General features: G+C 35.1%; 2 protein-coding genes across 2 annotated transcripts; one reads left to right on the forward strand and one right to left on the reverse strand.

Moving 5' to 3' along the window:
* The first annotated feature begins 10,055 nt into the window (after positions 1-10,055).
* LOC115986049 lies at positions 10,056-10,813 on the forward strand. The gene is made up of 3 exons (XM_031108911.1): positions 10,056-10,192; positions 10,282-10,636; positions 10,682-10,813. Exons 1-3 carry the CDS (start codon positions 10,056-10,058, stop codon positions 10,811-10,813), a joined length of 624 nt encoding a protein of 207 aa, XP_030964771.1.
* Positions 10,814-21,664: 10,851 nt separating this feature from the next.
* Positions 21,665-22,141, reverse strand: LOC115986050 (proline-rich receptor-like protein kinase PERK2). Its single transcript, XM_031108912.1, has one exon. The coding sequence runs from the start codon at positions 22,139-22,141 to the stop codon at positions 21,665-21,667; it is 477 nt and encodes a 158-aa protein (XP_030964772.1).
* Between the last annotated feature and the right edge of the window lie 1,910 nt (positions 22,142-24,051).

A 24,051-nucleotide genomic window follows, 5' to 3' on the forward strand; every position in this document is an offset into this window, starting at 1 on the left:
CTTGTTTCTTGAAGTATTAAAAACATCCTAGATCTACCCAATTACAAGTAAAGTGCATTTTGTCAAACGATAAGCCAATTACATAAAATCATGACATATGTTCTTAACATGCGAAACACATATGTCCTAACAATATCCTGTATCAAGAACTCATGAAAAATGTTATTTATTTAATAGAAAAAGCATTAATGATTTTCTTGCTAAAAGATTCAGTTATTTGCATATTGGTTTGGTTCAAGTTGTTGTTAAACCCCTTACTCGAAAAGGTATTAATTTTTTTGTGCTTATGTGCTTAAGAAATGCTAGATTTAAAGATTTTCGTACTAGTATTCTTGGCATGATTACCTCATCTCTGTTTGATAGTCCTGTTTATTTTAACTGCTATCTTGATACTCTTGCTTTGGATGATCATAATATCATTAAAGCTTTAACTTTGAATATCTTGAGGTCTGGTAATGATATGGATGAAGGCAGTGAACCCCTTGCTATCATTTATTGCATTTATTATAGATTGATAAAAACTACTCTTAATCCTCATGCTAAACTAAAAGACTCTAGTGAAAAAACTTTGTTAATCCAATGTTCCACTCTTGATGCTAAGGTTCAAATTCTAAAAATGATTCAATGGAAAAATATTAAGCTTCCCAAAGAATGGTTGTTGGAACTAGAAGCTTAGCCTGCTAAGTTTGTTTTTGATGAGTTAAATCTTAACCATATCCAACAATATCTTGATGGAACTATTAAATTAAGTTTTGATGATAACAAAATTCTTATGATTAAAGAAGGAAGACATTCTTTTGCTGGATCTATTGTTTTTGAAGACATTTCAAAACGAGATTAAGATCTCAGTGATTTCTTACAAAAGAATTTTGGAAAACCTGATTTAAAGCTGAAAGGAGTTGCAAGTGATAACTCCTAAGTAAGCACTGTTTATTATTCCACAAAAAACGAAGCATCCTTCTAAACATGGCAAGCATGTCATTGAAGAAAAAGAGACTGAATCTAGGTCTCCAGCTGCTTTTGACTTTCAAGCTTCTACTGCCACTGATTTTCAAACCTCAATTATTCATAGCCAACTAAGAGTTTTAAACAATGTCTTTGTTATTGATAAGGAAGCTTTATTTGATGAGTTTAAATTTGCAAAAAACAAAGAAAAAAAATTTCCTATCATGCTACTTTTAAACAAAAAGAAAAGGATCGTGTTAAAAGAAAATGGAAAGAAAAAATGCATGAATTGCAAAAAAATATTTTGTTTTTTGATTTCATTAAAAACTATTATGTTTCAAAAAATATTTCAAAAAACAGTTTGAATATGGTAAAAAAAAACAAATTTTGTTAAAGAAGATAAAACTATTGTTCTGTCTAGTCATCCGCCCCTTGATACGTTTATTATTAACTGTAAAGGGAATGAGATAAATGCCTCCCCTTTCAAAATTTTTGAAATAATTGATGTTAACACCCCTATTTCTACTGAAACAAAATAGACTATTGAAAAAAAAATTGAAAAACCCACTTCTTCTTCAAAAACTGAGAAACCTTTGATTGATTTACCTAGTCAAAGGCAAAACTTGAGCCTTAAGACCACCCAGATTAAAACTATTGAAAAATTTGAATAAATGCTTCTTGATTTACGAAAAATAAAAATTAAGCAGAATACTACTTCTACTAGTACTGCCCTTGCCATTTCCAGGAAAATAGAAAAGGATTTTTTTTTTTGAAGATTCAAATTCCGGCTCCTCATCTTCTACTCTGGATTCTGAAACTGTTTTTGAATTACTTGAAATTAAAAGATTTGTCAGAAAACCCAATTCCATGTCTAACTTGTATTCAAAACCTAACCCTCCTGATATGCAGTTTGAAGAAAGATTTTTTTCGAACCCAGTTTTATGTTTCTGCTAATAAACTTTATGAATGGAACATTGATGGCTTACTTGAACAATAAATTATTAATAAAATGGGTCATATGTCTATGGTTGCTAATGCTTATATTACCAACCATAATCTTGACCATGCTAAAATTGTTGATCTTCTTACTACTGATTTTTCTGGAACCCTTTGCGATTGGTGGGAAAAATATCTCATGAAAGAGTCTAGAGAATCCATCAAAAAGGCTATTAAAAAAAGATGATGATGGTCTACCCATTTTTTATGAAAGAATTGGTCAAGGTATTCCTGATGGAGTCAATACTTTAATCTATACTATTATTAAACATTTTTTTTTGAAACTCCTTCTAATATTTCTTCCCATATTAGTGATTATTTAAATTTGAAACTCCTTGAAACTTGAAATTAATGGCAGTTGGGAACTGGGATACACGTGAAAGAGAAGCTGAATTAGCCTGAGCTCAAAAACCAGAAGCAAGAAAAAGCGAAACCCACTTCCCTAAGGTGAGTGTTCTCAAATTTTTTTTCACTATTTTTTATCCTGTTTTGTTTGAATTTAAGTTCTTGTTAATGGGTTTCTTTTCATTTGCCGGAATTTAGTTCATTTGATTTGAGTGCAAGTTTAGTCCTCTCTATTCATTTGCTGGAATTTCAGTTCTTGTTAATGGGTTCATTTGATTTCTTTTTACAAAGTTTTGATCTTTAGGCCATGTTTTGATTGATTGAATTGCTAATAGTCAGTCAGTCAGTCAGCAATAGTAAATTGGATGTTGTGAATGTGAATCTATAGCCTAGCCGGGGGTTCAGTTTCGAGGTGCTGCACTTGAACTTTCTTGGTCACTGTTTTTGTCATTTTCTCCACTGAGTTGAGAGAGGGCACCCTTCAGTTTTTACTTTACCACTTTCTTGGAGAATGTTTGGTAAAATTCTGATTGACTATTTGATCTTTCAATTAAAAATTGAGATTGTTCGCTTGGGAAGTTGTTGGCTGTTGAATAAAATTGAGTACTCTGGCAATTTTGAATGTATCCCACCATTTTACCATGAATTTCTCTTGAGACTAATATTTATTAATGGTGAATTTGGAATGATTACATAATTCCAATGGGGGAATTCATGGGAGAGTAAAGTTCAAATAAAATTTGAAAACAGATGGGAGATTTTTGTAAATTGATGATAGATTAAATGAACTAGAGGCCCATTTTTGAAAAGCCTCAATAATTTAAGATCCATGGACATGGTCAAGAATTTTTTGGATAGGGGCAAAAATAGTCCACCATTCAAGAAACTAATTAGGAAGAGGCATATTTTAGGCATTCTTGTATCGAAATGGTAGTACCAAGAATGGCTTATTAGTCATTTCTTTATTCTGAATATAAAACACTTCGAACCATGTACTTCCAGTAACCGTAAAATTATTTTATAAAATTTTCTTCAAAATCTTTTTCTTTCTGGTGTCTCCCTAGAGGGATGGACTGAGTACTGTTTTGATTGTACACTTATGTGGTATATTTGAGTTTGGTCACTAGTCTATAGGTTGTGGGTAATGATTTCAGAGTCTCTGTCAAGTAAGCTAAGCTCATAAGCACCAACACACACACACTTGTACCACAGATACACATACACGATTGTTTATTTGATCAAGCTCCCAAGGTGTATTGCTTAAGAAGGCAAAAAACTCAAAAGGTGTATAATAGAGCTTCTAAGTGTAATATCATGATGTGCAAGTCATTCTCCAAAATATGTCTGAACCTCTTTTTCAAGCCTGTGCTTATACACAACACTTGCAAATAAGCTGTATAAAGAGTTTCAACAACTGATATAGAAAACTCTATCAACATCTAACTTGAACAACATCCCAGTTCAAGAATGGATTAGCTCATTGTTACTCAGACATAAACGGATGACTCCTGACACTATGAATTTTCTGCAGATTCTGTTCACTACCTTATGGTCCATTTGGTACCATAGGAACTTGGTGGTCCATGATGGTTTACAGCCTAACCCCTTGGATGTAGTTCTAATGACTCAAAATCTATATTGCAGGTACCAGAATGCCTTTATTAAAGACGAATCTCAGCATTTTCAGAGCCACAATTGTTCCATTACTCAAAGCTCAGCTGGAAGGACTTGGCAGATTATCATTAAAATTGCAAGTGCAAGGAGGAGGAAAAAGTTTGGTACTGCTTATGCCTTTGAAGCTAAGAACAGAGGTGGTGAGATAGTGTTCAAGGGCATCAGGAGCTGTGCTGCAATCTCTGTGGCTGATGCACTTCAAGAAGCCTTAGTGGAAGCTTCCATCAAAGCTAGTAGCCTAGGATATCAGCAAATTTTGTTGCTAAGTTGTTGCAAAAAGCTGGTCCAAGTCTGCAGTAGGTGGAGAACTCCAGATTGGAAGGAAAGTATTATGATGGCAGACCTTTCACATCTTCAGCAGATGGGATTAGTTTATAAGCTGATTTTTGTACCTAAGCTTGTCCTTTCTAATGTTTGGCAGTTAGCCGTGATGGCTACAAATATGCCAATTCAGTACTGTTGGCCTAGTATGGCTCATGTTGTTAGCTAATGTGAAGTTGTTCTTTATGTGGTATCAAAAAATCTTTATCTTTACAGAAATTAGATTCTCCAATACTTTTAGTATACATATACTATATAGTATTAGGAGGGTCAACCTTGGAGCCAGTGGCGGAGCCAGTGGCGGAGCCAGGAATTTAGGTCAGGGGGGCAAGATTAAAAGATAAGATTGAAAGTAAAAAATTAATCAATATTAATAACAAAATAAATAAACTACTATATTATAATGTAATTGTCATACAGAATCTAACATAAAATGTAAACTTTAATTTATTTTTTTACACCTAGCTTATTTTACTCAATTGCCCTCGATAATGTTTCATATTTTGAAACCGCTGCATGATTTTTTTACACTCAATAGTCTTGAATATATTTTTCTCAATATATGTGATTAAGCAATCATTCATCTATTAATATTATCTCCTATTTGATTACGTAATCGATTTTTAATTATGTTCATTGCCGAAAAACCTATTTCAACAGTAGCTGTTGCAACTAGTAAGATCAATGCCAAAGTCACTAACGAGTAAACTAATGAATATGAAACATCTTTTTTATTTATTTATTTTTTTAATCATTACCAAGTGAGACCCATTGTTTTATATTATAGTTGTACGTTTTTGTTTTTAAAAGTCTATCAAGCTACTGTGTAGTGTGTTCAGACTCTTATCCTATTCAATGTATAGATTTTTTTTTAATCATTATTAAATGGGACCCATTGGTTTTATATATTAGAACTGTAGTAGGAGGAGAAGTCTACTGAGAAAAGATATCGTGAATTGATTTTTTTTTTTTTTTTTCGTCTTCACAAAAAGGAGGGTCAACCTTGGAGCTGTGGCAAATACACTAAAAAGTGCATGGAGGACGGACCTGAGTTTTGAGGTTCGTGATCTTGGCGAGAATAAAGCAATCTTTCTATTTGAAGATGAGACAGACATGATTCGTGTTTTAACAAATGGCCCATGGTCGTTTGACAAGTATCTTTTAGCAGTACACAAGTTGGGTGAGGAGGAGCAAATACAAAATATTAGTTTTGATAAGTTTAGTTTCTGGGTTCAGCTTCATGACATCCCAGCCAGAAGAATGACAAAGGAAACCGGAGAGAGGATCGGCAAGACGTTGGGCGAAGTTGAAGAGGTGGACATCCTAGCGACGGCAAATCTCTTCGGTAAATATATTAGGGTCCGCGTGAAAGTGGATACCACTCAACCTTTGTGTCGAGGAAGACTAGTCAAATTTGGAGGACCAACATCGGTATGGGTATCGTTTAAATATGAACGATTGCCGATCTTTTGCTACTGGTGTGGCAAACTGAATCATGATGAAAAAGACTGTAGGATATGGCAACGAAGTCGAGGCACACTACAACCACATGACCAGCAATATGGAGCATGGTTAAGGGCGAAACCAGATAATCTCCAACGCCCTCAGAGGGTACAAGTCAATAATAGGGAGAAAGGGAAGGCTAGCAGCTCTGGTGAAAGGCCCATGGAGATCATCACAACGAATAATGGAGATCGGAGTAGGAATGAGACGGAGGTGGTAGGTGGAATGGAGATGGAACTCACGGCGGAGACGGAAGATGCAAAATGTAGCCAACACGAAACTAAAAATACGTCGAAAAATCCAGGGACATCAATGTCAGTGGGTAATGGAGATATGTTTGAAAATACACTAGCAGAAATCAATGAGGAGTTGGGGAAGAATGTGACTGCTGCAACAGGTATCCTGGAATCTCTGACCAAGACAGAAGATACGAAGAGTACAGGTGACAGTTTTGAATTCAAAAGAGGGAAAGTTGATGTGGTGAAGGCTCGGGCTAGTAGAGATACAAAAGGAATGGACCCAAACCTAGAGGAGGAAATAAAGGTGGGCTCAACAATGGGCTTGGGCACTTATGCTAAGACAAAAAAAGATTCCTTTAATACGGGCCCACTAAAGGTAACCAGTGTAAAAAAGCCTGTCCAAGCAAAGAAGCCTGTGCTGAAAAATAACACAACACCAAAAATCCCAGGATAGAACAGAAGACATAATCACTTTGGGGATTCTAGCGGAGATGGTCTTGAGGGTAAAGAGAACAATGGTTTTTCTCCAAAAAACACGAGGGGAACATGGAGACGGATTAATAGAGAGGCAACAACCACGGTGGCCATGGATGGAGGCTCAATGGAGGAAGGACCAAAAAGGAAGCTGCTACTCCCACTAGGAGAGACGGATCCGAACAGGTTGCAGGATAAAAGAGCAAAAATTGACATCGACGAGGTTGCTTTGGGTAAGGTTTTTAAAAAGTTTTTGGGATCGGCGGAGGTTGCTACGCAACCCCGCTAGGGACAATGAGTATTATGAGTTGGAACTGCCGAGGGCTTGGGAACCCTTGGGGCAATTCAGGCCCTTAAGAAGGCAATAAAAAGAGAAGATCCCAACTTAGTTTTTCTAATGGAAACTAAGTTAGAAGTGGATGAGATGAAAAGGGTACAACATGAAATAGGCATGGTACAAGGGATTGCTGTGCCAAGTGTAGGCTGAAACGGGGGTTTAGCTTTATTATGGAAGTCTGATATGAAGGTCTCAGTAAAATTCATAGATCGGTGGTACATTGATGCTTTGATTGATTCGAGTAGCGAAATTGGGATATGGAGATTAACTGGGTTTTACGGAAATCTTGAAACACATAAGAGACTAGAATCATGGGCGGTTTTTGACAAGACTTGGGTAACAGTTCGATAAGCCGTGGGCCTGTATTGGTGACTTTAATGAGGTTTTGAGTGTTAATGAAAAGGAAGGAGGGGTTGAAAGATCTAGTCGACAAATTGCGAACTTTAGGCAATGTTTGGATAGTAATGGACTAAGAGACTTGGGTTTTACTGGTTCTTGGTTCACTTGGGCAGTTGATAGGAGAGACTATGGGTGTACTCGAGCAAGATTGGATAGAGCAGTGGCGACAACTGAATGGAGTGGAATTTTCCCACGGGCAAGGCTTTATCACCGAGCAAACTCGACGTCTGACCATTGTATATTGCTGCTAAAACTCGAACAAAACACAAGACAAAAAAGAGGTAAGAAGCTCTTTCGCTTTGAATCAAGGTGGCTTAAACACGAGCAATGCGCGGAAGTTGTTCAAGAAGCATGGGAAACAGGGATACACATGGGAAGGGAAAACACCCTAGAGCACTGTTTGGAGCAATGTAGGATAGCTTTAACAACATGGAATTCACAAGTTTTTGGCCATGTTGGAAGGAACATAAAGCGTATACAGGGGAAATTACAGTCTCTAGAAATGCAAGCAGTGGGCCTCTCTAAGCAGGAACAAATAAGAGAGACAAGGATGGAATTGAACAAACTCTATGCCATGGAGGAGGACATGTGGCACCAGAGATCTCGGAGTAACTGGGCAAAGTCAGGAGACAAAAACACACGATATTTCCATGAGAAAGCCTTTAGTAGGAAACGAAAGAGCACTATCACGGGTTTAATGGATGAGTCTAATCAGTGGTAGGACCCAGAGGTGGTAAAGGGAATTGCAGTAAGATATTATCAGAATTTATTTAGTAGCAATCAGGCCGTTGTACAGGAAGAACTCCTTGAAGCTATAGATGCTCGTGTGTCGGAGCCCATGAATGCACTATTGATCAGAGACTTACAAGCAGTAGAAGTGAGGAAGGCTCTCAAGCAAATGCACCCACTGAAAGCCCCAGGACCGGATGGTATGAATCCTCTCTTTTATCAGCATTTTGGCCTATTGTTGGTGACTGTGTTACAAAGTGTGTACTGGATTTTCTGAATTTAGGTATTATACCACCAAAATTTAATGAAACACACATCACACTTATCCTTAAAGTTAAAAACCCCAAGAAAATCACTGAATATCGGTCCATTAGTTTGAGTAATGTGGTCTCTAGGATTGCCTCAAAATGTGTAGCCAATAGACTAAAGGTTATTCTACCAAAAATTATTAGTGAGAACCAGAGTGCATTCATAGCAAATAGGCTCATCACGGATAACGTTTTGGTAGCTTTTGAAGTTATAAACCACATTAGCCAAAGGAAGGGTGGTTTGATGGGGGAAATGGCTTTTGAAATTAGATATGAGTAAAGCATATGACAGAGTTGAATGGGGGGGGGGGTTTGGAGCAAATTATGAAAAGAACGGGTGTCCATCCAAAATGGATTAACATTACCATGTAGTGTGTTTCATCAGTTACCTATTCTATTCGGATTAATGGGGTTCCCCAAGGGCTTATAACTCCAACACGGGGCTTACGCCAGGGGGATCCTTTCTCTCCTTATTTGTTTCTGTTGTGTACAAAAGGTTTATCGTCATTGATCCAGAAGGTAGCCTTGGAGCAAAGAATTCATGGTAGCTCCATATGTAGACAGGGCCCACAGCTCTCCCACTTATTTTTTGCAGACGATAGCTTGTTGTTTTGCCAAGCAACCCTAGAGGAATGTAAAGAGCTCCTACGCCTCCTCTAAGTATATGAGCTATCTACTGGCTAGCAACTAAACCGGGAGAAGACAGCCCTCTGTTTTAGTAGGAATACTCCATCAGATACTCAAAATCGCATCAAAGAAATGTTTGGGGTTGAGGTTATAAAGCAACGTGAGAAATACCTTGGCTTGCCATCATTGGTGGGGAGGTCAAAACGAAATACTTTCCAACAGCTAAAGGAGCGTTTGGCAAATAAGTTGTCCAAATGGAAGGAGAAGCTATTATCCAATGCGGGCAAGGAGGTGCTGATCAAGGCAGTTGCATAGGCCATCCCAGTACATACCATGAGTTGCTTCTTGTTGCCTACCAACTTATGTGATGAGATGACGAGTATTGTCCGAAATTTCTGGTGGGGACAAAAAGGGGGGAAAGAAAAATGGCGTGGATGAAGTGGGATAAGTTGTGTGAGCCAAAAACCAAAGGTGGTTTGGGATTCAGGGACTTGAGGGCATTTAATCTTGCTCTATTGGCAAAACAAGGCTGGTGACTCCAACAAGGAAGAAACTCTCTTTTCTATCAAGTCTATAAGAACAAGTACTTCCCTGAAGATGATTTTATCCATGCTAAGAAAGGCCATCACCCTTCCTTTGCTTGGAGAAGCATTTGGGTAGCCCAATCTTTAATCAATGAGGGGGTTAGGTGGCAGGTGGGAAATGGCAAGAGTATTAGCATATGGAAGGACAAATGGACTGCAACTCCATCTACTTAGTGCATAGTCTCACCGCAGAGAATTCTACCTATGGAAGCGAAGGTTTGTGTACTCATTGATGCAGAAAATGGAGAGTGGAAAGCTGATCTGATCCGGGAAGTCTTCCTAGAGCACAAGGCTGACTCCATACTGAGTATCCCCTTAGACACATTACTACCAGCTGATAGACTGGTATGGACAACAGCTACTAATGGGAAATTTAGTGTGAAGAGTGCATATAACTTAGCTAGAAGTGGTGAGAAGAAGGATGGGGGAGAGAGCTCAGATTCTTCAATCATGAAACATTTTTGGTAGAAATTATGGAGAGCAAAGGTCCCAAATAAGGTTAGAGTTTTTGGATGTAAAGCTTGCCAAAACATTTTGCCTACAAAAATGAATCTATTCCTTAGGCAAGTAACTGATGACCCAACCTGTGAAGAATGTGGCCTTGAACCCGAAACTGTCCTCCATGTGCTCTGTCAATGCCCGAAGGCCAAAGAAGTTTGGACCCATTGTCATTTGCTTCATCGAATTGAGGGCAAAGGAGATTTTACTGATGTGCTTTGTTTTAATGGAATGAATCAGGATCAAGACTCAAACCTGATGCATATGATTTTAATGATTGCGTGGAGTCTATGGTGAAATAGAAATGAAAAGAGGTATGGGGGAAAAAACCTTGCAGCTGCTGCAATATATAGGACAACCATGACAATGCTACAGGAATATTATTTAGCCCAAGAAAATGTAAGCCAGACTCGGGATGTCTCACCATGCCAGAATAAATGGACACCACCACCACATGGGTGGTACAAGGTGAATACAGATGGGGCAATGTTTTCAAAACAAAAATGGGCTGGCATTGGAGTGATAGCAAGGGATGAACAAGGAAGGGTGGTCGCAGCTATGAGCAAACGACTACAGGTCCCGTTGGGTGCTTTGGAGGTTGAGGCTAAAGCACTTGAAGTTGCCGCTGGCTTTGAAAAAGATATTGGTGTCCAAAAGGTAATTTTTGAAAGTGATAGCTTGGTGGTATGCTCTGCTATATAGGGGGCAACAAAGCCTCCCATAACTATTGCAAACATCATCTCAAGTACAATTCAGATTATGCAGCAGTTACAACATGTGGAAGTCCAACACACGCGAAGGGAGGGAAACAGAGCAGCTCATGGCCTTGCATAGCATGCTCAAGCTGTAAATGACTTTGTAACATGGATGGAGGAAACTCCAACCATTATAAACTCTGAAGTTCTTTCAGATGTACACCAGTTTATTCAATCTTGAAATGAAATGAAGTATTGGTTTCTTATCAAAAAAATAAAAAAATAAAATAAAAATTCAATTATTTTCCGTCAAAGTATATTAATTATAGGGCAGAGTCAAAATGGAAAAAATATAGCAGAAAGATGAGTATAATTTGTTTCTTGTTTTTGTTGCTATATAGTCCCTAAACATACAAACATACTTAGCCTTCATTTAAAATTTTATTTTAAATCTTGTAATTGAAATTCGTAATATAACTAATAAAAATAAGAAAAACAGAAAAGAACTTCTATATTTTCCGATTTCAAATTTTAAGCATTTTTGTAGTCAAGAAAACATAATTAATAATAAAATTATTTTATATTTTGGAAATTAATTCTGAAGACAGAGCATGGAGGGAGGGGAACCCTGAGGTGCTGTTGACACCTGAAGGAATTAAAAACACTTCTCTTATAATTGCTTCCACCCAAGGGTATAGGCAAGGTAATCAGACCCAAAAGAAGGTTACCCTTCCAAACTCTATCAACATCTGGCATATGCATCCAATGCCCATCTCTTAAACAACATGAAAAAAACTCCATTCCAAAGGAAAACAAAACTTCTCTTTTTTGATAAGACAGTAAGATTTCATTAAAAAAAAAAAAAAAAGATCCGCCACGACTCAACTAACAAATATGCAAAATAAGAAAACAATATCCGACTCACGACTCATTTTTCTGCTCTAAGAGCTGAGACTATACTTTTTTTTTTCACAGTATCCACTAACTTCACCAACTACCATGGGGTTATAGATTGCTTTGGATTGAAGAAGGGAGAAAGGTAATCCCCAGATGGAGTAGAGGACTCTGTTTAAGGTTGAACTGTAATCTCCTCCAATTTAAGAGCAACACAGTTTGCATTACCTAATCAGAATTGTTGTACTGAGAAATTAGCCGTTGGAGACGAGAATCCAACGTGCACTGTGTCGTTGTGATCAGAGCTTCTGTGAGTTTCGTGGGTGATGATAGGTGTAGTAAATACCAAAACGCACCGTTCAGCCTCTTCTCAAGTAGCAACGCGTTTCTCCAACAGAATTGGGCCATGAACAGTACACGCATGGTTTGTTTTATTGAATGGTGCGCTCAGGAAAAAAGCTACGCGTTTTTTCTTCAGTCCTGGCGTTTAACGCGTTGCTACTGTAGTCGTGGGTCCCACCGTTTGGAAACGCCAAACGCAAGCACGTAGGAGAAATGCGGATCCGTTTGGATTGAGCTTATTTTTGTTGAAACTGAAAACTGAAACTGAAAATACTATAGCGAAATAATTTTTGAATGTGTAAATAATACTATAGGACCCATTTTTAATGAAAAAGTTGCTGAAAAGTGTAATTTGTGAGACCCGTGAACAGTACACGGGTGCACTGTTCACGAAAGACTTAGCCAAATATTGCGGCTGATAAAAAAAAATAATAAAAAAAAGGCAAAACTCGAAAGCTAAAATGCAGTCGCAGCTTTCAGCCCAATCCAAACAAATATGCTGTATCCGGCCAATAAGTGATGAAATTCGTCTGCATTTGCGGTTTTTTTTGGAAGCGCATTTATGTGGTTGTGATGGCTTTTTTAGTGAGTCTCATACATTATTTACGAGACTCTTAAACCTTTTTTTTTCAACAAAATTTTTATTAAAAAATTGTCTCATGATATTATTTACATATCTAAAAATTATTTTACTATAGTGTTTTCAATTTTCAGCAAAATAAACGGTATCCAAGCACATTTTTAGTAAAAGTTTGCTAACTCAATTATTGTGAAAAATGTTGGGAATTTTTTTGTGTATTGTTCTTTTTTTTTTTTTTTTTTTTTTTTGAGAAGTGTTATATTCACAATATTTTCACAACAAATTCTAAGTATTAAGTTGATTCTTGTTTTCTATTTGAAACCACCACTAATTTTTTTTTTCCTATCAATAATAGCATATAACAACTTACTACTTAGATTTGTTATAAAAATATTATGAAAAATGTTGTGGACGTAGCATTTCTCTCTCTTTTTTTTTTTCTTTTTTTTTATTTGATAAAAAAATATTATTTTATTTATTGGTTAATATTTGGACTTAATTAATAGTTTAATACTATTACAATGAAAGAAATAGCCCTATTGGTTAAAATTTGGGGGCCTTTTTTTTTTTTTACTTGAGACCTTAGGCGACTGCATCAATTGCTTATAGCATTAAGTCGGCACTGCTTGTCATTGTTGGATTTAGGTAATTGTTTTATATTTGGGTGGTTGCAGTGGAGGCAATGATTGTTGTGGCTAGGGTCGGTTATTAACGTTGGTGTTGCTAGGTTTGGTTTTGGTTTTGTTGTCGAGGCTAGGGTGGATTGTCAATATTTCTCATGGCTACGGTGGATTGTTAGTGTTTATTATGACAGCAGTTTTGGGGTTGTCATGGCAGTGGTCTTAGGGTTGTCCATGAGGTGGGTGCTATGAGGTGGCTTTGGTTTTGTGGTGACCATGTCAGCAGTTTCAATTTTGTTGGAGGTGGATTTGGTTTTGGGTTTCGGCCATCAGTGTGGGTTTTTGCTAGGTCCGAGTTGGTGGTAGCAATGGGTTGTAGTTGGTGTGGGTAAAAAATAAATTATTTTAAGAGTAGTAATTATTACACACATCTATTTCGCACAACCTTAACACACAATTTGAATTGAAATTGTGATTTCAAGTGACAATTTCAATTCAAATTGTGTGTGTGTGTGTTTAGGGGCCAAAGTCTGAATTGGAATATAACTTACGGTAGAAAAATGTAATTTCCCTTGATGGTTACTAGTTTAATAATTACCAATAGTAGTTTTTATAAATTTATGTTATACTAGTTACGATAAACCAAAATTTTTTTGAATCGTAGTAATTGAGAACAATATTATAAACATTTATTATATAATCATCTTCACACTTTGTGAGAGACCTCGAAAAAAGTGCCCCTCAAAAAAGAGAGATTTTTTGGAGTGCTTTTTAGGGAACCTCTTTTTTTGGGTAAGTGATATGGAGTCGTTACTTATTTTTTATTTAAGAAAAAAAAAAAAAAAAAAAAAAAAACCTAAATACATTATTGAATCATTCTCTTCATTGATTGAATAAAAATTATATAGTTGGTTTTGTGGTGACCATGTCAGCGGTTTCAATTTTGTTGGAGGTGGATTTGGTTTTGGGTTTCGGCTATCAGTGTGGGTTTTTGCTAGGTCCTTGTTGGTGGTAGCAATGGGTTGTAGTTGGTGTGGGTAAAAAATAAATTATTTTAAGAGGAGGAATTATTACACACATCTATTTCGCACAACCTTAACACACAATTTGAACTGAAATTGTGATTTCAAGTGACAATTTCAATTCAAATTGTGTGTGTGTGTGTGTGTGGTTTTAGGGGCCAAAGTCTAAATTGGAATATAACTTACAGTAGAAAAATGTAATTTCCCTTGATGGTTACTAGTTTAATAATTACCAATAGTAGTTTTTATAAATTTATGTTATACTAGTTACGGTAAACCAAAACTTTTTTGAATCGTAGTAATTGAGAACAATATTATGAACATTTATTATATAATCGTTTTTGCTGAAAATGTTTATTATATAATCATCTTCACACTTTGTGAGAGACCTCAAAAAAAGTGCCCCTCAAAAAAGAGAGATTTTTTAGAGTTCTTTTTAGGGCACCTCTCTTTTTGGATAACTGGTGTGGAGCCGCTACTTATTTTTTATTAAAAAAAATAAAATAAAATAAGAAAAACTAAGTACATGATTGAATCATTCTCTTCATTGATTGAATAAAAATTACATATTTGATAAACTTGAAAATCACATGGCTTTGGGTCCTAGTTATAAACTATCAAATAATTACATGGCTTTTTGTCCTATTTACATTCTACCCAAAATAAAAAGTAAAGACAAGGCTAGATCTACTTAACCAATGAACTAAATCCGAAGGCTAGATAACGGAATGGGAAGGTGTTAGGCACCCATTCCATCCAGATAAAGTCTGGTCTTCAAGACTCTTGTGACCAATATACCTTTGTATGCATGTTATGAATGATATGTTGAACATGTGACACGAAAATTAAATCATACAAATTTATTTATGATTGAAGTCTCTTCCTTAGTTTAAAAAAATTTAGATCTGTTTTGATTTGTCAAAATACCAGATCTGTTGTCTAGTATGTAAAAAAAATAAATAAATAAATAAAAAAGGTGGTTTTTGGAGATAAAAATTCTGATCTGTGATACATGAAATAAAGTCTTTTGGTTTGAAAAATATCATATTTGTTTTTTAAATGTTTTAAAAGAATGAAAAAGATTTTTTAAGAAGAGAGTTTCACTCATAATTTAGATTTATGCAACATGAATTAAATAAAACAAACACAAACACAATCATGTTTAATCTTTTTCTTTATTTCAAAAATCTGCATATGTTAAGAAAAATCAGATCTGTATTTAAGAAAGATACAAATCAATTTTTAATTGAGAAAAATTCAAATCTGCATCTGATGAAGATACATATCCATTTTTATTTTAAGAAAAAGTCAGATCTACATCTAATGAAGATGCAGATCTTTTTTTATTTTAAGAAAAAGTCAGATCTACATCTAATGAAAATGCAGATCTGACTTTATTTTAAGAAAAAGAGTTGTTCACATGCAGATTATTGACATTCAAGAAAGAGATTATAACAATTGCATAAAAACAATCATGCTTTAAACAAAACAATGATTAATAATTCAAAGATAAAATAAAAAAATAAAAAAATAAAAAAAAATAAAATTCATCATTATAAACAAGAAGCATAAGAACAAGAAAGGGTGGTTGACAACAACCTCTTGCATGAGCACTCCTTGTTCTTGAGAGGATGTTTTAGGATTCCAAGAAACTTATTCAGTTATCTTTGAAACCTAAAAACCCTAATTTAAGCAACAAATCTCAAAAAGGATTAGCAATTTGAGAGTCTCAAAATGTATGCCTTTCAGAGCGTAAAAAAAAGGTACTGAATTATGAGATTCAATCTCTATTTATAGAGGCCAGAAGACTCTAAAAAACAGGCATGGATGATTAGGATGTGAATCTGGACACATCCATTTGCGAAAAGATCGAAAAGGGTGTGTCTTATCGTCACCTGAATGCCGTTGGGCTAAAGCCCAAAAGGAGCCAATTCAACCCTTTTAAAGTGTTGTTCGACACTCCAAAAGTGCCGAATGGGCTCTTGGACACCAAACGCTCTTTCATGTTCGGGTGCCATTTGGACTCCCCTTTTAAGGTTTTTTGATCAGTCCTTGCACCTAGACGTACTTTCATCCTTAGTCTATGATTTTTTTTTTTTTTTTTTAATCTCTAATCTAGATAATTCAAGCTTTTTCAAGAACAATTATCTTGTAGATAAATACCCTAAAATAAATCTTTATGAAGTTCAAATTATCCACAATTTTATCGTTATCCAATCATCCCTTTTATTCATATGCATGCATCCCTATTTTTAATACTAATTATCAACCAATTACAAAATTATTTAATTAATTTTAATTTCTTAACCAATCATAAATAATTTAAATTAATCATGTGTGGTCGACTCCACCTAGACACAATACATGTTGACAGTACAAACTTGATCATGTGATATCTTTCGATCCGATGGTCCGATTTGAAAACCGGAAACACCGTTGCAACCGTTAGAATATCAAGATCAATTTTATGATATGCAATGAATGAATTGATGCATGTAATGTAAAGACAAATTGATACATGTAATGCAATCATTCTTTTTGGGGTACATGGATGGTCATTCAAGTCATTCTCCTTGATTAAATCATGGGTGTAAAATTGAGTGTCTACACACTTCATTATTTATACATAAATTTTAATGTGAAAATAAATTATTACAAAAATTGAGATTCTATATCAAATTTTCTTATCATCTTTTAACGGTAACACTAATTGTTTTTCTTCTTCAATAAAAAATCCCGCTTCAAAAAACACTAAAAATATATCACAAAAAAACACATGCAAAAAAATCCAACTACTAATAAAGACAAATGTTATGTCTACAACTAATTTCAACCCATTAATTTTCATACTTATAAATAATAATAAAAAGTCTCTCTTATTTTTAATGTGATATTACACATTTGACTAATTCCTTATCTTAACTCTGACAAAAATGCTTAGGATAGAGCTAGGGAGGTCTGGAAGCATTTGTTAAATGTTGAATTATTTGCAGTAAAATACTCCAACTTTGGGGTTAGGGGAAAAGACAACATTTGTATATTTTACATCAAGAGAAAAAAATAAATGACTTTAAGCTATTTTGTATTCAATTTTTAACTTCTGCTTCGACGCATTTTGGTTTTTTATGTTTTGTTGTTTTCCCAACTTTCTTCGAATGTTATCTTTGTACATGAAATGATTGTCATCATGACAAATGTTATAAGGGCATTGAAGTAAATTTATACAAATTGCATTTTCTTTCTCTTTTTTCATTTTTCTTCTCAATCAAATAAAAGATTTTGGATAAGAACTAGCTATTACACACATGTTACACACACATGAAAAAGATTTTGAATTGTGTGTGTAATAAACTCTATTCAAAGATTTCTCTTTTTCACTTCTTTTCCAGCTCAACCAATCAAACATAAAAAAAAATTAAAAAAAAAAAAAACCTACATATCTTTTATCCTTCAACTTTTTCATCACCCCACCATTTTCTATCCCCCAACCAAACAAAGTTTAAAGAAATGGCCACCAACATAGGAAAAAATAAAAGGGACCTATCACTTTGAAGAAAGCAGCCTCTAACATAGAAAAAGTAAGGTAGTGAGATATATATATACTATTTTGTAGTTATATTGCTATATTCTTAATACTTTTTGATTGATATAAAAAAAAAAAAATAGATGTCTAAACTTTAGGAATTTAGATTAATTACTTACTTTGATTGTTAGTGTGTAAGAATGGATTATATTTGGCAAATACTTTTAGATAATCAAGATTATGGAGAAATATGATCATAATAATGAGTTCAAGTATTGGGAATGAAAAATCATATGGCAATTTTGATATACCAAAAAAAAAAAAAAAAAATTTGAAGATTATTGAGTAAATTGAACTAGGTATGGTAGTTTTTTTTTTTTTTTTTTTACAATTGTTCATTTATTTTGTTATATATATATATATATATTGATTAATATTTTTTGGTTTTTTTAATATATTATCTTTTAATCTTGCATTTCTAAACTGAGATTTTGGCTCTGCCATTGTGTATTAGGTAAAACCCGTTAGTTTTATTATTCTATTACCAATACTTAGAGCATCTCCAATAAGCTATTTAAACCTATTTTTGGAGAGCAAACACACAATAAACCAACTTCAACAGCCTTTTCAAAATGCAAAATTCAAACTACTCCATTTTGCGCTCCATATGAATTTAGTCCAATAAAATATCAAAATGCTACATTTTTTATTCAATTTTTTTCTCTGTCCCCCATTCCTAACTGCTCTCTCTCTCTCTCTCAAAAATACCCAACCCTCTCTTACACTCAAATGTCTCTCTCCTTCTGAAACATCTCTCTCCAAATCCAATCTAGTCACCATTTGATCGAAGTTAGAACCACCACAAATGGAACCCAACGACATAAAACCCAACACGACAACACTACCAATTGAATCTAAATACATAAAACCCAACCAGCACCATTGGGATCCTTTCTTTTAATTTTGATAAAACACAGCAACGCAGAACAATTTTGATGTTGTTGGTTAATGAAATCTAACCAAAAAATTTGGGCTTTTTCCTCTTTTTTTTCTCTCAACCCAACACATATAACAATTTTGATGTTGTTGGTTGATGAAATCTGAGCAAAAAATTTGGGTTTCTTTCTCTTTGTTTCTCTCAACCCACCACCTCTATTTCTCACTCTCTATGACTTAAGATTTGGGTCTTTTCTTTCTAATAAATGATTTTGATGTTATAGTTGATAAAATCTTAGCAAAAGAAAGCTTTGAATCAGTTTGGTTGGTAAAATTCTAGGTAGAAGAGATTTGACTTGTGAATGTTGTTGATTAATGAAAATGGGAAAGAGATTTGGGTGTTTGTTGAATGATAAAGTGTATCAGATTTTGGGAATAATAAAAATAATAATAATAAATAAATAAATAATATTTAAATGGGGATGAAAAGATCATGGTTTTAAAAACCGAACTAGCAAAAGCACTAGAAAAGGGACCTGTTCTTGGTTTTTACTGGTTCTTGACCAGTTTTGACCATTTCCTTCTTCAACCGATTGAATTGGCCAGTCCGGTCTGATTTTTACAACAATGTAAAAGATAGAGTTTCTATTGAAAAATGTATTTAAAAATGTAGGTAGAAAAAACTATTTACTCTCTAAATGAGATGAAAATTTGGCTAGGCTGTCGAAGTTGCTCTTAGTCTTTAGATGTACACACTCTTGATAAAAGTAGGGAAATTTTAATAGATGCCCTAAGGGCACCTAGCCTGGTAACACGATGACTCGACACATAGACCAGTCTAGGTCATTAATTGGATCGGATGTGCAAAAGACCCAATCAAAACTAGTAAAACCTAGCAAGTTCTAAGCAAACTGTGTGGTTAGGCTGAGTTTTAATAACCCAACTAGGTTTGTGAATTATGTAAAATAACGTTAATAGGTCAATCTCATTGACTTCTTTATAGTTTAAGGTGTGATAATATGATAACTTAAATAATAGAAAACCTAAATAAATAAATAAAAATGCACTTTTCAAATTCACAAAACTAGTTAGCACGTAGCTATGAGTATATCCTATATAATTTATGCATAGACCTTCTTTTTTTTGGGGGGGGGGGGGGCTTTATTTTATTATTGATTTAACTCTTTGACTTTCTTTTTCCTCTTCTTTTATTTATATATATATTTAAAATTTTAAAACCTTTTTATTTGACCGTGTGATTCAAACTGTTGACCCACTAGTTGAACCAGTGATCCAATGACACGGCTCATAGACTGGGTCAATGTCTAGTCCAAGTTTAATAACTATACCTAAGGGCATTAGTTTAGGAAATATTTTTAAAAACTTTTATGTGAAAAAAATTAATTATTTTGATGTGTATTATATTTTCTAAAAAAGTGGTGTCAAAACTTTTCTAAAATGATTTGTTATCAATTGCAAAGGCCTCTCCAATCTCCATCATTTTAGTGAAAGAATTATAAATTGTGGTAAGCTTAAAAGGGACCTAACAACATAAGGTTGTAATTCTTGGGAAAGAACCCACTTTAGGACACAAAAGACTATCCAACTTTTCCACACCTTGTCAAACCTAACCTCAAAAAGAAAGAATGCACCTTAACAATGCAATAACAAACCAATATAGAACAGAGATAAGAAATAGTTCACCTAAATGGGCCTGTTTGGTATCAGTGTTCAAACAACAGTTTTTAGTGTTAAAACACTGAAAACTATAGGGCCCAAGAAAAGAAACATGTTCGGTTGGAGTGTTTATTTAGAAGTGTTTGAATCACAATTCTCAATTTAGAGTGTTTAACACTGTACTTAGAAAACTTTCCGTAGTAGTTTTCAGTTTTTTAGTTATAATGTTGAGTGGCATTATTGTAATTAGCTCTCTCTCTCTCTCTCTCTCTCTCTCTCTCTCTCTCTCTCTCTCTCTCTCTCTCTCTCTCTCTCTTCTCTCTCTCTCTCTCTCTCTCTCTCTCTCTCTCTCTCTCTCTCTCTCTCTCTCTCTCTCTCTCTCTCTCTCTCTCTCTCTCTCTGTGGGATGTTTGAATCAATGGCCATCACTGTGAAACTAAGAAGCAAAGGAATGGGTAATTTGTAAACGACAAAACTCAATCTACCTTGCCATGGGTTCAATGCACTAACCAAAATCAAACTACCTAATTAAGAGTCTGTTTAAGACATCTTATTTAGTTGAAATTGAAATTTTTTTGCTGAAAGTACTTTAAATAAAGCTAAAAGGTAGTTGGAATAGTACAGTGAGACCCATGAGTAGTACCAAAAAATGCAATAGAACCCATAAATAGTACTAAAAAGTGCAATAGGACCCATGAATAATAGCAAAAATAAGCTAAATAATAACAAAAATGAACTAAATAGTAACAAAAAGCTGGCTTTTAAGTCAATGCTAAATGCACACTTAGTTTTAAGTACTAGTCAACTGATTGGCCTTCACAGAATTTAGAGGTGTTTTGGTTTGGGTTTGCACAGAAGGACCAAAGTCTTTCTTTTATTTATTTATTATTTTTTTCTGGGTTTCGATGGCCAGTGATGCATCAATAGCAATTTGGGATTAATTTAGTTGGGTTTGCACGGATTAAGTGGGTTGTTCAAGCTTGGACTTGCAGAGAGGGAGATGGGCCGAAGAAGAAGGGGAGACTGGAAAGTCATGGGTGGGAGATTCTCTTTCTTTGAATAAAAATATTTATTTTATTCATCATGTTAGAAAAGCAACACATTAAAAAAAAAAAAAAAATATATATAATATATATATATATACACACACGTACCACAAATACATCACTATGATTTCAAAATACTTTTTAAACCACAATTTTGACATCATTTTAAATAGCATACTTCAACACTGCTTCTAAACAAACCCACAGACACTCCAAAACTAAATTTACAAAAAAAAAAAAAAAAAACCAACCCAGAACCTCTAATACCCAAATACTCAGATGAGTCAGATCGGAACAAATGGGTAAAAATTGAGTAATAAAAAAAAAAATCCAAACAGATAGGAAAAAAATCAGGTACAACAATCCCTAGGCACTACAGCTTTCGCATCGCACTCCTCCAATCCCATCAACTGCCGCAATTTACACCATTCTATAGGCAAACTCTCATCAGTGCAATTTATTGCAAAGCTCACACGCTCCGGTATATCGAATACGCTTACTGGCTGCGGCTGAGGCCGGATGTATTTAGCAATGAGAGCAATCGTTGTGATGATGGTTGTTGGAGCCAAGATATACATAGCAACGAACCGCAACCATTTGATGAGTTCTTGTTGACCTGGTCTTGGTGGTGACCGTGTGGTTGATGGAGTGAAAGGGGGCAACTGGGGAAAAGGTGGGAGTGGAGAAAACGTAGACGTTGGCGGTGGTGGTGGCGGTGGCAGTGGTGGAGAAAGGGTGGGAAATGGTGATGGATAGAGGGTTGGAACAGGTGGCTCTGGTGGGGGTCGGATGTCAAGGATGGTAAACAACATGAACAGGGCAGCCATGGTGAAATATTCGGATTCTGGGTAGGAGGTTGAGCTGGTAGTCATCAGGACTAGCCATAAGGCATGCTTTTATACTTTCTTGGATCACCATTGTTTCGTAAGTGGTCTCAGGCACTCTCAGCTACTGTAAGACAATACTTTTCCGATTCCAAAACTTCACCAACCTTGCTCATCCAATGTGGGCATCTCTGTCTTGTTTTTTATTCTTTTTGCATGAAGCTCTTGTTTTGTTTTGTTATTTTTTCTTGTTTTGTTTTGTTATTTTTTCATGGTACACTGCTAAAACAATAAAAAGCCTAAAATGCTCCCTTCAGTCTTACTCTAAAATAAAAAAATAACAACAAAAAAGCCAAAACTCACTGCTCCAAGCCCACATGGCCATGGTTCCATGCCACATAAACCTTTCTATTTTTTATTATATTTTTTATAAAGAATCATTGACCTTTCGTGGAAAATAAAAGACTGATTATCATAGTTATTTTTAGGCCCGTACACGGTGCGGTGCGGCGGGTTATTGGAGGGTTTTTTGCACCACACTTATAAGGTGCGGTTTTCTCTCATGCTTGACCGCACCTCATCTATGAAGGGTTTGGCATTGGTCTACACAAAGTACGGTGCACCATACCGGTTCGGAGTGCTTAGTTCGGTTAATTCCTCTATTTTCTTAAGAATCAAACACAATGCAGTTAACAACCCAAACCCCATCATAATCATTCAAAAATTCAAATATTCCATAAAAAGAAAAGGAAACAAAGGAAAACACACAAATTCTCTCAAAAATATTCGATTTCAAATCACAAAAAAACTGAATCCATAAAAGATAAATAAAAACTATTGAAAATAAAATACATAAACAAACCTCAATGAAAGCATTGTAAGGAGAAGCATAAAATTCAAAATCTTCTATAAAACTTCCTGAGAATAGCAAAAAAGAGAGGAAAAGTGGAACTCCAAGAATTGTAGTTCAGGGGGCATAATACAGTGGCAGCAAGCAGCAGCAGCGGAGGTAGAGAGTGAAGAGAGAGAAAGAGAGAGGCAAGGAGGAGACATTTATGGGAGAGGGAGAGGCTGGGCGACTGTTGAGAAAGTGAGAGTTGGGTATGTAATAATTTTAGGGTTTAAATTGAAACGTTGTAGTTTTGAATTTTTTTTTTTTTTTTTTTTAAGCTGATACCAAAACGACGTAGTTTTGGAACTGATATTAAAATTAATGCCAGGCTCAAAACGCATCATTTTGGTATCAAATTTAAATTATATAAAAAAAGCCCTAACGTTCTTAACCCAACATCTCTAGCTCTCACTTTCTCTAGCGCCGTACTCCCTTCTTCCTTGCCTCTCTCAAACCAACTCTTTGGCATTCTTTTTTTTTTTTTTTTTTTTTTTGAGAACAGCTCTCTTGCATTCTTTCTACTGAAAGACAATAGATCATACATATGTAAAATTATAGCATATATATATATATATATATATATATATATACTCGGTGCGGTGCAGTTTCTCGTCGGAGTGTAAAATAGCTGCCGATCGCCACACCGGCCGTCGTCGGTATGCCTGAATCTCCTCCAACCACCACGCCGACACCTACGGTGGAGCTTTGTAGAGGTCGGATCAGCTCGGTTCCGGCTGGTTGAATCGGTGCCGATTGGATCCTGAACAAAAGTCCTTTAAAAAAATGTAAACAAAGTACACCATTCACAAAAATACACAAAACCCCCTCCATCTGGTGAGCCATTTTCCAAAAATGTAATTATTTAATATAAACTGCTACAACATGTGTGTGTGTTGGGGGGGAAGGTGTGAAAGCAGAAATGCTTAGGTCGGAGTCAGGGGAGATATGGAAGCATTTGTTAAATACGCTTCTTTCCTTTATCCTATGATTCCTATCCTATACTATCCTATCCGTACATTTT

This window comes from Quercus lobata, chromosome 4 (genome assembly GCF_001633185.2).
Source record: "Quercus lobata isolate SW786 chromosome 4, ValleyOak3.0 Primary Assembly, whole genome shotgun sequence".
NCBI classification, from domain to species: Eukaryota; Viridiplantae; Streptophyta; class Magnoliopsida; order Fagales; family Fagaceae; genus Quercus; species Quercus lobata.